The sequence below is a fragment of the Salmo trutta genome, unplaced genomic scaffold (genome assembly GCF_901001165.1).
Source record: "Salmo trutta unplaced genomic scaffold, fSalTru1.1, whole genome shotgun sequence".
Taxonomy (NCBI): Eukaryota; Metazoa; Chordata; class Actinopteri; order Salmoniformes; family Salmonidae; genus Salmo; species Salmo trutta.
Window position 1 is genome coordinate 15,269,993 of NW_021822911.1, and position 13,573 is coordinate 15,283,565.

Genomic DNA, 13,573 nt, shown 5'->3' on the forward strand with positions numbered 1-13,573 from the left:
GCTTTTAACTGTGATCAATGTGGCAAGAGTTTTGCTACATCTAGCCAGCTGACTTTACACCAGAGAACACACACAGGAGAGAAACCTTATAACTGTAGTCAATGTGGGAAGCGTTTTACTACATCTAGCCAGCTGACTTTACACCAGAGAACACACACAGGAGAGAAATCTCATAGTTGTCATCAATGTGGGAAGAGTTTTGGTACATCGGGATGTCTGACAACACACCAGAGAACACACACAGGAGAGAAACCTTATAACTGTAGTCAATGTGGGAAGAGTTTTACTACATCTAGCCAGCTGACTTTACACCAGAGAACACACACAGGAGAGAAACCTTACAGCTGTGATCAATGTGGGAAGAGTTTTGCTTCATCTAGCAGTCTGACAGTACACCAGAGAACACACACAGGAGAGAAACCTTATAGCTGTAATCAATGTGGGAAGAGTTTTGCTTCATCTAGCGGTCTGACAGTACACCAGAGAACACACACAGGAGTGAGACCTTATAGCTGTGATCAATGTGGGAAGAGTTTTATTCAATCTGGCAATCTGACAGTACACCAGAGAACACACACAGGAGAGAAACCTCTTAGCTGTGACCAGAGATCATCTGATAAAAGATCTCTGATCAAATATTAGACAATACATACATGAAGGAGTTGTTTCATGATATCAATGAAATGTCACAATATAGAATGTTTTAACATTGTAGTAGGAGTAATTTAATGATTTTAATGATAATATTGCAGGTGTTTCCTCTTGAAAACAGATGGTCAAAGTTTTGCGTTTAGCCAGTGAGTTGCCATGGATCACAAACTATTTTGACTGCACGTTTTTCCGTATTGGAGATGAGTTTTGTTTGGGCTCATTCCAAGGGGACGAGAGTTCTAGAAGCTAGTGAGTTTTAGGAAGACGAGAGTTCTAGAAGCTAGTGAGTTTTAGGAAGATGAGAGTTCTAGAAGCTCGTGGGGAAAAATATATTCGTGTTTTTCTTGTTTTTAATTGTTGACAGCCAGTAGACACCATGTTTATATTTGTGAAGGTGAAGCATTGTAGTTGATTATAATGTGAAATGGAAGTTGTTTTCTGTTGGTGGTAAGCATTCTCTTAAGGGGGAAGGTATTACATTCTTTGGTTTTTCCATTCATGTTTTGAGGTTTGGATTTTAGCACGTCTAGCTCGTTAGCGCGTCTAGCTCGTTAGCTCGTTAGCACGTCGTCTAGCTCGTTAGCACGTCGTCTAGCTCGTTAGCACGTCGTCTAGCTCGTTAGCACGTCGTCTAGCTCGTTAGCACGTCGTCTAGCTCGTTAGCACGTCGTCTAGCTCGTTAGCACGTCGTCTAGCTCGTCAGCCCGTCAGCCCGTCTAGCTCGTCAGCCCGTCTAGCTCGTCAGCCCGTCTAGCTCGTCAGCACGTCTAGCTCGTTAGCACGTAGGACGCACTGATTGGTGTCACCTCGTTAGTCAGTATGTGTTACACCTGTGCTGGCTTGTCCATCTCGTTAGTGGGAAGGTGTTTCACCTGAGCTGGTCCGGTTTTTAGTTGTGGTTGTTGTCAGTGACTCTTTGTTAGTTCCCTCTTCTATGTAAGGGCCATTTCTGGTTTTCTTGTTTTCTTGATGGGGAAGGTAGCAACAAACAAGCTTATTTTATGGGTTGGATATTGCATCCTATTGTTAATATTTTAATCAATGGCATTTGCTTAGGGTGTTCATTAGTCTTTCAGTTGTTAGTCTTCTGTTTGTTGTGATTTTCATTAGAATGCTCAGTAGTCTTTAAGTTATTGTGTTTTATCCTCTTGTGTTTGAGTACTAAATATTTTCATAGTTTTTTTCTGTGAAGCCATTGTGTTGCATCCATGTCTGAAATGTGCTGTATAAATAAAGCTTGATTTGATTTGAACATATTGTAAAACAAATGAACCCAATGACTGACCAACACTCTTGCATAACCAATGAACAAATGTGTGCAAAAGCAACACATATCTAGGTCCATCTGGTAAACACCACCCCCGGCTCTACCAGGGGCTTGAGGTGTTCTCCCACAGCTCTGCTTATGTCATGTTCTGTGGCCTTGCTGTTCCATTTATTGACTGCCCCTGCAACACAGAAACACATTTAGTCATATTATATAAAACACTCAAAGTAATGGATATGGAGCATCTCTGGCCTCAGTTACACCTGGCACCTAAATGTGACTTGTCATCCGATCACTCCAAGCTTCATTAGGTTCAGATCTACCAGGATGGGCCTTTGACATAGTCTGGATGCAGTCAGGCCACTGAATATGCATAAGCAATGTAAAGAGATGGTGTGAATGAGGTGAAAAGTACATTTGACACAAACTACCTTCATAATATCAAATAAGAAATGTGTGTGTCTGAGGGGAAATTAACTTTCATACAGCAAAAAGGGGTGAGAAATTACACCAATATCAGTGGACAATTTGCACTAATGTAAATAAACATAGATGGAACATATTCCCTTTTGCTGACGTGATGAACCACTAAGGGGACATAAATATTTACCATCTAAACCATGTGTGACCTCTCACCTCTCTGGCTGTAGAAGTGTTCTTCCTAACCAGTCCCTCAACAGCTCTCTGACTGAGCTCCACCCTCACTGGGTCTTCAGAGGAGAGGAAGGCTGAAGAGGGATGGAAGTATGAATGGATCAGTCAGTCAATCAAGTGTAGAGCTGCTGTCTATGCTGTCTGGCAAAATCACTATTTTAGTAGTTAATTAAAGTAAATAAGGCTTTATGACTGCTGAATACCAACTATCAACCACTTAAATCATGTATTTTCAGGTAGAGATACATACTTGGGACGTCCCTAGCCCGTTGAAGTTAACATTTAAAATGGTTAAGGTAGGGGTTAAGGTTAGGGTTTAGGGTAGGGATGTCCCAAGGATCCCAGATAGCATTGACCATTGTGCATTCTTTTCTCTTTTACATAGCAGGTGATGGGTTCTGAACTTGAAAATATGAAATATCCTTATTCATGTCACTGTTTGAGAGAAGGGGATGTAGAACGTTTACATTCTGTCAGAATGTGTTATTGTTAGACGTCAGGGATCCTATGGAAGGAGAAGGGCCACAGTCTGGAACAAGTCAACAGGACAGCCGTGAGATGGGGAGGAGAAGGGCCACAGTCTGGAACAAGTCAACAGGACAGCTGTGAGGTGGGGAGGAGAAGGGCCACAGTCTGGAACAAGTCAACAGGACAGCCGTGAGGTGGGGAGGAGAAGGGCCACAGTCTGGAACAAGTCAACAGGACAGCCGTGAGGTGGGGAGGAGAAGGGCCACAGTCTGGAACAAGTCAACAGGACAGCCGTGAGGTGGGAAGGAGAAGGGCCACAGTCTGGAACAAGTCAACAGGACAGCCGTGAGGTGGGGAGGAGAAGGGCCACAGTCTGGAACAAGTCAACAGGACAGCTGTGAGGTGGGGAGGAGAAGGGCCACAGTCTGGAACAAGTCAACAGGACAGCCGTGAGGTGGGGAGGAGAAGGGCCACAGTCTGGTACAAGTCAACAGGACAGCCGTGAGGTGGGGAGGAGTGAGGAATTTAGACAGAGGTTAGGTCAGATGAAGTGAGGAAGAATTGATATCACAAAAGTTCTGCCTAGCAACAGAGGTGTAAGGAGGAGACCCAGCATAAAGGGTTAAATACCAGTAAGGAGGAGACTCAGCATAAAGGGTTAATTAATACCAGTAAGGAGGAGACTCAGCATAAAGGGTTAATTAATACCAGTAAGGAGGAGACTCAGCATAAAGGGTTAATACCAGTAAGGAGGAGACTCAGCATAAAGGAGGAGACTCAGCATAAAGGGTTAATACCAGTAAGGAGGAGACTCAGCATAAAGGGTTAAATACCAGTAAGGAGGAGACTCAGCATAAGGGTTAATACCAGTAAGGAGGAGACTCAGCATAAAGGGTTAAATACCAGTAAGGAGGAGACTCAGCATAAAGGGTTAATACCAGTAAGGAGGAGACTCAGCATAAAGGGTTAAATACCAGTAAGGAGGAGACTCAGCATAAAGGAGGAGACTCAGCATAAAGGGTTAAATACCAGTAAGGAGGAGACTCAGCATAAAGGGTTAATACCAGTAAGGAGGAGACTCAGCATAAAGGGTTAAATACCAGTAAGGAGGAGACTCAGCATAAAGGGTTAATTAATACCAGTAAGGAGGAGACTCAGCATAAAGGGTTAAATACCAGTAAGGAGGAGACTCAGCATAAAGGGGGAGACTCAGCATAAAGGGTTAATACCAGTAAGGAGGAGACTCAGCATAAAGGGTTAATACCAGTAAGGAGGAGACTCAGCATAAAGGGTTAAATACCAGTAAGGAGGAGACTCAGCATAAAGGGTTAAATACCAGTAAGGAGGAGACTCAGCATAAAGGGTTAATACCAGTAAGGAGGAGACTCAGCATAAAGGGTTAATACCAGTAAGGAGGAGACTCAGCATAAAGGGTTAATACCAGTAAGGAGGAGACTCAGCATAAAGGGTTAATACCAGTAAGGAGGAGACTCAGCATAAAGGGTTAATACCAGTAAGGAGGAGACTCAGCATAAAGGGTTAAATACCAGTAAGGAGGAGACTCAGCATAAAGGGTTAATACCAGTAAGGAGGAGACTCAGCATAAAGGGTTAATACCAGTAAGGAGGAGACTCAGCATAAAGGGTTAATACCAGTAAGGAGGAGACTCAGCATAAAGGGTTAATACCAGTAAGGAGGAGACTCAGCATAAAGGGTTAATACCAGTAAGGAGGAGACTCAGCATAAAGGGTTAATACCAGTAAGGAGGAGACTCAGCATAAAGGGTTATTACCAGTAAGGAGGAGACTCAGCATAAAGGGTTAATACCAGTAAGGAGGAGACTCAGCATAAAGGGTTAATACCAGTAAGGAGGAGACTCAGCATAAAGGGTTAATACCAGTAAGGAGGAGACTCAGCATAAAGGGTTAATACCAGTAAGGAGGAGACTCAGCATAAAGGGTTAATACCAGTAAGGAGGAGACTCAGCATAAAGGGTTAATACCAGTAAGGAGGAGACTCAGCATAAAGGGTTAATACCAGTAAGGAGGAGACTCAGCATAAAGGGTTAATACCAGTAAGGAGGAGACTAAGCATAAAGGGTTAATACCAGTAAGGAGGAGACTCAGCATAAAGGGTTAAATACCAGTAAGGAGGAGACTCAGCATAAAGGGTTAAATACCAGTAAGGAGGAGACTCAGCATAAAGGGTTAATACCAGTAAGGAGGAGACTCAGCATAAAGGGTTAATACCAGTAAGGAGGAGACTCAGCATAAAGGGTTAATACCAGTAAGGAGGAGACTCAGCATAAAGGGTTAATACCAGTAAGGAGGAAACTCAGCATAAAGGGTTAAATACCAGTAAGGAGGAGACTCAGCATAAAGGGTTAATACCAGTAAGGAGGAGACTCAGCATAAAGGGTTAAATACCAGTAAGGAGGAGACTCAGCATAAAGGGTTAAATACCAGTAAGGAGGAGACTCAGCATAAAGGGTTAATACCAGTAAGGAGGAGACTCAGCATAAAGGGTTAAATACCAGTAAGGAGGAGACTCAGCATAAAGGGTTAATACCAGTAAGGAGGAGACTCAGCATAAAGGGTTAATACCAGTAAGGAGGAGACTCAGCATAAAGGGTTAATACCAGTAAGGAGGAGACTCAGCATAAAGGGTTAATACCAGTAAGGAGGAGACTCAGCATAAAGGGTTAATACCAGTAAGGAGGAGACTCAGCATAAAGGGTTAATACCAGTAAGGAGGAGACTCAGCATAAAGGGTTAATACCAGTAAGGAGGAGACTCAGCATAAAGGGTTAATACCAGTAAGGAGGAGACTCAGCATAAAGGGTTAAATACCAGTAAGGAGGAGACTCAGCATAAAGGGTTAATACCAGTAAGGAGGAGACTCAGCATAAAGGGTTAAATACCAGTAAGGAGGAGACTCAGCATAAAGGGTTAATACCAGTAAGGAGGAGACTCAGCATAAAGGGTTAAACACCAGTAAGGAGGAGACTCAGCATAAAGGGTTAATACCAGTAAGGAGGAGACTCAGCATAAAGGGTTAATACCAGTAAGGAGGAGACTCAGCATAAAGGGTTAATACCAGTAAGGAGGAGACTCAGCATAAAGGGTTAAATACCAGTAAGGAGGAGACTCAGCATAAAGGGTTAAATACCAGTAAGGAGGAGACTCAGCATAAAGGGTTAATAGCAGTAAGGAGGAGACTCAGCATAAAGGGTTAAATACCAGTAAGGAGGAGACTCAGCATAAAGGGTTAATACCAGTAAGGAGGAGACTCAGCATAAAGGGTTAATACCAGTAAGGAGGAGACTCAGCATAAAGGGTTAATACCAGTAAGGAGGAGACTCAGCATAAAGGGTTAATACCAGTAAGGAGGAGACTCAGCAGAAAGGGTTAAATACCAGTAAGGAGGAGACTCAGCATAAAGGAGGAGACTCAGCATAAAGGGTTAAATACCAGTAAGGAGGAGACTCAGCATAAAGGGTTAATACCAGTAAGGAGGAGACTCAGCATAAAAGGGTTAATACCAGTAAGGAGGAGACTCAGCATAAAGGGTTAATACCAGTAAGGAGGAGACTCAGCATAAAGGGTTAATACCAGTAAGGAGGAGACTCAGCATAAAGGGTTAATACCAGTAAGGAGGAGACTCAGCATAAAGGCGGAGACTCAGCATAAAGGGTTAATATCAGTAAGGAGGAGACTCAGCATAAAGGGTTAAATACCAGTAAGGAGGAGACTCAGCATAAAGGGTTAATACCAGTAAGGAGGAGACTCAGCATAAAGGGTTAAATACCAGTAAGAAGGAGACTCAGCATAAAGGGTTAAATACCAGTAAGGAGGAGACTCAGCATAAAGGGTTAATACCAGTAAGGAGGAGACTCAGCATAAAGGAGGAGACTCAGCATAAAGGGTTAATACCAGTAAGGAGGAGACTCAGCATAAAGGAGGAGACTCAGCATAAAGGTTTAATACCAGTAAGGAGGAGACTCAGCATAAAGGAGGAGACTCAGCATAAAGGGTTAATACCAGTAAGGAGGAGACTCAGCATAAAGGAGGAGACTCAGCATAAAGGGTTAATACCAGTAAGGAGGAGACTCAGCATAAAGGGTTAATACCAGTAAGGAGGAGACTCAGCAGAAAGGGTTAATACCAGTAAGGAGGAGACTCAGCATAAAGGGTTAATACCAGTAAGGAGGAGACTCAGCATAAAGGGTTAAATACCAGTAAGGAGGAGACTCAGCATAAAGGGTTAATACCAGTAAGGAGGAGACTCAGCATAAAGGGTTAATACCAGTAAGGAGGAGACTCAGCATAAAGGGTTAATACCAGTAAGGAGGAGACTCAGCATAAAGGGTTAATACCAGTAAGGAGGAGACTCAGCATAAAGGGGGAGACTCAGCATAAAGGGTTAATACCAGTAAGGAGGAGACTCAACATAAAGGGTTAAACACCAGTAAGGAGGAGACTCAGCATAAAGGGTTAATACCAGTAAGGAGGAGACTCAGCATAAAGGGTTAAATACCAGTAAGGAGGAGACTCAGCATAAAGGGTTAATACCAGTAAGGAGGAGACTCAGCATAAAGGAGGAGACTCAGCATAAGGGTTAAATACCAGCAAGGAGGAGACTCAGCATAAAGGGTTAATACCAGTAAGGAGGAGACTCAGCATAAAGGGTTAATACCAGTAAGGGGGAGACTCAGCATAAAGGGTTAAATACCAGTAAGGAGGAGACTCAGCATAAAGGGTTAATACCAGTAAGGAGGAGACTCAGCATAAAGGGGGAGACTCAGCATAAAGGGTTAAGACCAGTAAGGAGGAGACTCAGCATAAAGGAGGAGACTCAGCATAAAGGGTTAATACCAGTAAGGAGGAGACTCAGCATAAAGGGTTAATACCAGTAAGGAGGAGACTCAGCATAAAGGGTAAATACCAGTAGGAGGAGACTCAGCATAAAGGGTTAATACCAGTAAGGAGGAGACTCAGCATAAAGGGTTAATACCAGTAAGGAGGAGACTCAGCATAAAGGGTTAAATACCAGTAAGGAGGAGACTCAGCATAAAGGGTTTAATACCAGTAAGGAGGAGACTCAGCATAAAGGGTTAAATACCAGTAAGGAGGAGACTCAGCATAAAGGGTTAATACAGTAAGGAGGAGACTCAGCATAAAGGGTTAATACCAGTAAGGAGGAGACTCAGCATAAAGGGTTAATACCAGTAAGGAGGAGACTCAGCATAAAGGGTTAATACCAGTAAGGAGGAGACTCAGCATAAAGGGTAAACAACCAGTAAGGAGGAGACTCAGCATAAAGGGATAATACCAGTAAGGAGGAGACTCAGCATAAAGGGATTAATACGAGTAAGGAGGAGACTAAGCATAAAGGGTTAATACCAGTAAGGAGGAGACTCAGCATAAGGGTTAATACCAGTAAGGAGGAGACTCAGCATAAAGGGTTAATACCAGTAAGGAGGAGACTCAGCATAAAGGGTTAATACCAGTAAGGAGGAGACTCAGCATAAAGGGTTAATACCAGTAAGGAGGAGACTCAGCATAAAGGGTTAAATACCAGTAAGGAGGAGACTCAGCATAAAGGGTTAATACCAGTAAGGAGGAGGACTCAGCATAAAGGGTTAAATACCAGTAAGGAGGAGACTCAGCATAAAGGGTTAATACCAGTAAGGAGGAGACTCAGCATAAATGAGGAGACTCAGCATAAAGGGTTAAATACCAGTAAGGAGGAGACTCAGCATAAAGGGTTAAATACCAGTAAGGAGGAGACTCAGCATAAAGGGTTAATACCAGTAAGGAGGAGACTCAGCATAAAGGGTTAAATACCAGGTAAGGAGGAGGACTCAGCATAAAGGGTTTAAATACCAGTAAGGAGGAGACTCAGCATAAAGGGTTAAACACCAGTAAGGAGGAGACTCAGCATAAAGGGTTAATACCAGTAAGGAGGAGACTCAGCATAAAGGGTTAAATACCAGTAAGGAGGAGACTCAGCATAAAGGGTTAATACCAGTAAGGAGGAGACTCAGCATAAAGGGTTAATACCAGTAAGGAGGAGACTCAGCATAAAGGGTTAAATACCAGTAAGGAGGAGACTCAGCATAAAGGGTTAATACCAGTAAGGAGGAGACTCAGCATAAAGGGTTATTACCAGTAAGGGGAGACTTGGCATAAAGGGTTAATTACCAGTAAGGAGGAGACTCAGCATAAAGGGTTAATACCAGTAAGGGGAGGAGACTCAGCATAAAGGGTTAATACCAGTAAGGAGGAGACTCAGCATAAAGGGTAATACCAGTAAGGAGGAGACTCAGCATAAAGGGTTAATACCAGTAAGGAGGAGACTCAGCATAAGGAGGAGACTCAGCATAAAGGGTTAATACCAGTAAGGAGGAGACTCAGCATAAAGGGTTATACCAGTAAGGAGGAGACTCGGCATAAAGGGTTTAAATACCAGTAAGGAGGAGACTCAGCATAAAGGGTTAATACCAGTAAGGAGGAGACTCGGCATAAAGGGTTAATACCAGTAAGGAGGAGACTCAGCATAAAGGGTTAAATACCAGTAAGGAGGAGACCTCAGCATAAAGGGTAAATACCAGTAAGGAGGAGACTCAGCATAAAGGGTTAATACCAGTAAGGAGGAGACTCAGCATAAAGGGTTAATACCAGTAAGGAGGAGACTCAGCATAAAGGAGGGAGACTCAGCATAAAGGGTTAAATACCCAGTAAGGAGGAGGACTCAGCATAAAGGGTTAATACCAGTAAGGAGGAGACTCAGCATAAAGGGTTAATACCAGTAAGGAGGAGACTCAGCATAAAGGGTTAAATACCAGTAAGGAGGAAGACTCAGCATAAAGGGTTAATACCAGTAAGGAGGAGACTCAGCATAAAGGGTTAATACCAGTAAGGAGGAGACTTTAGCATAAAGGGGTTAAATACCAGTAAGGAGGAGACTCAGCATAAAGGGTTAATACCAGTAAGGAGGAGACTCAGCATAAAGGGTTAATACCAGTAAGGAGGAGAATCAGCATAAAGGGTTAAATACCAGTAAGGAGGAGACTCAGCATAAAGGGTAAATACCAGTAAGGAGGAGACTCAGCATAAAGGAGGAGACTCAGCACAAAGGGTTAATACCAGTAAGGAGGAGACTCAGCATAAAGGGTTAATACCAGTAAGGAGGAGACTCAGCATAAAGGGTTAATACCAGTAAGGAGGAGACTCAGCATAAAGGAGGAGACTCAGCATAAAGGGTTAATACCAGTAAGGAGGAGACTCAGCATAAAGGGTTAATACCAGTAAGGAGGAGACTTAGCAATAAAGGGTTAAATACCAGTAAGGAGGAGACTCAGCATAAAGGGTTAATACCAGTAAGGAGGAGACTCAGCATAAAGGGTTTAATACCAGTAAGGAGGAGACTCAGCATAAAGGGTTAATACCAGTAAGGAGGAGACTCAGCATAAAGGGTTAATACCAGTAAGGAGGAGATTCAGCATAAAGGGTTAAATACCAGTAAGGAGGAGACTCAGCATAAAGGGTTAAACACCAGTAAGGAGGAGACTCAGCATAAAGGGTTAAATACCAGTAAGGAGGAGACTCAGCATAAAGGGTTAATACCAGTAAGGAGGAGACTCAGCATAAAGGGTTAAATACCAGTAAGGAGGAGACTCAGCATAAAGGGTTAATACCAGTAAGGAGGAGACTCAGCATAAAGGGTTAATACCAGTAAGGAGGAGACTCAGCATAAAGGGTTAATACCAGTAAGGAGGAGACTCAGCATAAAGGGTTAATACCAGTAAGGAGGAGACTCAGCATAAAGGAGGAGACTCAGCATAAAGGGTTAATACCAGTAAGGAGGAGACTCAGCATAAAGGGTTAATACCAGTAAGGAGGAGACTCAGCATAAAGGGTTAATACCAGTAAGGAGGAGACTCAGCATAAAGGGTTAATACCAGTAAGGAGGAGACTCAGCATAAAGCGTTAATACCAGTAAGGAGGAGACTCAGCATAAAGGGTTAATACCAGTAAGGATGAGACTCAGCATAAAGGGTAAATACCAGTAAGGAGGAGACTCAGCATAAAGGGTTAATACCAGTAAGGAGGAGACTCAGCATAAAGGGTTAATACCAGTAAGGAGGAGACTCAGCATAAAGGGTTAATACCAGTAAGGAGGAGACTCATCAGAAAGGGTTAAATACCAGTAAGGAGGAGACTCAGCATAAAGGAGGAGACTCAGCATAAAGTGTTAAATACCAGTAAGGAGGAGACTCAGCATAAAGGGTTAATACCAGTAAGGAGGAGACTCAGCATAAAGGGTTAATACCAGTAAGGAGGAGACTCAGCATAAAGGGTTAATACCAGTAAGGAGGAGACTCAGCATAAAGGGTTAATACCAGTAAGGAGGAGACTCAGCATAAAGGAGGAGACTCAGCATAAAGGGTTAATATCAGTAAGGAGGAGACTCAGCATAAAGGGTAAATACCAGTAAGGAGGAGACTCAGCATAAAGGGTTAATACCAGTAAGGAGGAGACTCAGCATAAAGGGTTAATACCAGTAAGGAGGAGACTCAGCATAAAGGGTTAAATACCAGTAAGGAGGAGACTCAGCATAAAGGGTTAATACCAGTAAGGAGGAGACTCAGCATAAAGGAGGAGACTCAGCATAAAGGGTTAATACCAGTAAGGAGGAGACTCAGCATAAAGGAGGAGACTCAGCATAAAGGGTTAATACCAGTAAGGAGGAGACTCAGCATAAAGGAGGAGACTCAGCATAAAGGGTTAATACCAGTAAGGAGGAGACTCAGCATAAAGGAGGAGACTCAGCATAAAGGGTTAATACCAGTAAGGAGGAGACTCAGCATAAAGGGTTAATACCAGTAAGGAGGAGACTCAGCAGAAAGGGTTAATACCAGTAAGGAGGAGACTCAGCATAAAGGGTTAATACCAGTAAGGAGGAGACTCAGCATAAAGGGTTAAATACCAGTAAGGAGGAGATTCAGCATAAAGGGTTAATACCAGTAAGGAGGAGACTCAGCATAAAGGGTTAATACCAGTAAGGAGGAGACTCAGCATAAAGGGTTAATACCAGTAAGGAGGAGACTCAGCATAAAGGGTTAATACCAGTAAGGAGGAGACTCAGCATAAAGGGGGAGACTCAGCATAAAGGGTTAATACCAGTAAGGAGGAGACTCAACATAAGGGTTAAACACCAGTAAGGAGGAGACTCAGCATAAAGGGTTAATACCAGTAAGGAGGAGACTCAGCATAAAGGGTTAAATACCAGTAAGGAGGAGACTCAGCATAAAGGGTTAATACCAGTAAGGAGGAGACTCAGCATAAAGGAGGAGACTCATCATAAAGGGTTAAATACCAGCAAGGAGGAGACTCAGCATAAAGGGTTAATACCAGTAAGGAGGAGACTCAGCATAAAGGGTTAATACCAGTAAGGGGGAGACTCAGCATAAAGGGTTAAATACCAGTAAGGAGGAGACTCAGCATAAAGGGTTAATACCAGTAAGGAGGAGACTCAGCATAAAGGGGGAGACTCAGCATAAAGGGTTAAGACCAGTAAGGAGGAGACTCAGCATAAAGGAGGAGACTCAGCATAAAGGGTTAATACCAGTAAGGAGGAGACTCAGCATAAAGGGTTAATACCAGGAAGGAGGAGACTCAGCATAAAGGGTTAAATACCAGTAAGGAGGAGACTCAGCATAAAGGGTTAATACCAGTAAGGAGGAGACTCAGCATAAAGGGTTAATACCAGTAAGGAGGAGACTCAGCATAAGGGTTAAATACCAGTAAGGAGGAGACTCAGCATAAAGGGTTAATACCAGTAAGGAGGAGACTCAGCATAAAGGGTTAAATACCAGTAAGGAGGAGACTCAGCATAAAGGGTTAATACCAGTAAGGAGGAGACTCAGCATAAAGGGATAATACCAGTAAGGAGGAGACTCAGCATAAAGGGTTAATACCAGTAAGGAGGAGACTCAGCATAGGGTTAATACCAGTAAGGAGGAGACTCAGCATAAAGGGTTAATACCAGTAAGGAGGAGACTCAGCATAAAGGGTTAAATACCAGTAAGGAGGAGACTCAGCATAAAGGGTTAAATACCAGTAAGGAGGAGACTCAGCATAAGGGTTAAATACCAGTAAGGAGGAGACTCAGCATAATGAGAGACCAGGGTTAAATACCAGTAAGGAGGAGACTCAGCATAAAGGGTTAAATACCAGTAAGGAGGAGACTCAGCATAAAGGGTTAATACCAGTAAGGAGGAGACTCAGCATAAAGGGTTAAATACCAGTAAGGAGGAGACTCAGCATAAAGGGTTAAATACCAGTAAGGAGGAGACTCAGCATAAAGGGTTAAACACCAGTAAGGAGGAGACTCAGCATAAAGGGTTAATACCAGTAAGGAGGAGACTCAGCATAAAGGGTTAAATACCAGTAAGGAGGAGACTCAGCATAAAGGGTTAATACCAGTAAGGAGGAGACTCAGCATAAAGGGTTAATACCAGTAAGGAGG

General features: G+C 43.1%; 1 protein-coding gene across 1 annotated transcript; it reads left to right on the plus strand.

The window, feature by feature from the left end:
- Nucleotides 1–564, plus strand: LOC115186577 (zinc finger protein 2-like; the record flags this gene model as incomplete). Its single annotated transcript, XM_029746167.1, has 1 exon — nt 1–564. A coding segment is annotated over one exon (564 nt), but the record flags the coding sequence as incomplete, so codon positions are not given.
- Nucleotides 565–13,573: the final 13,009 nt, after the last annotated feature.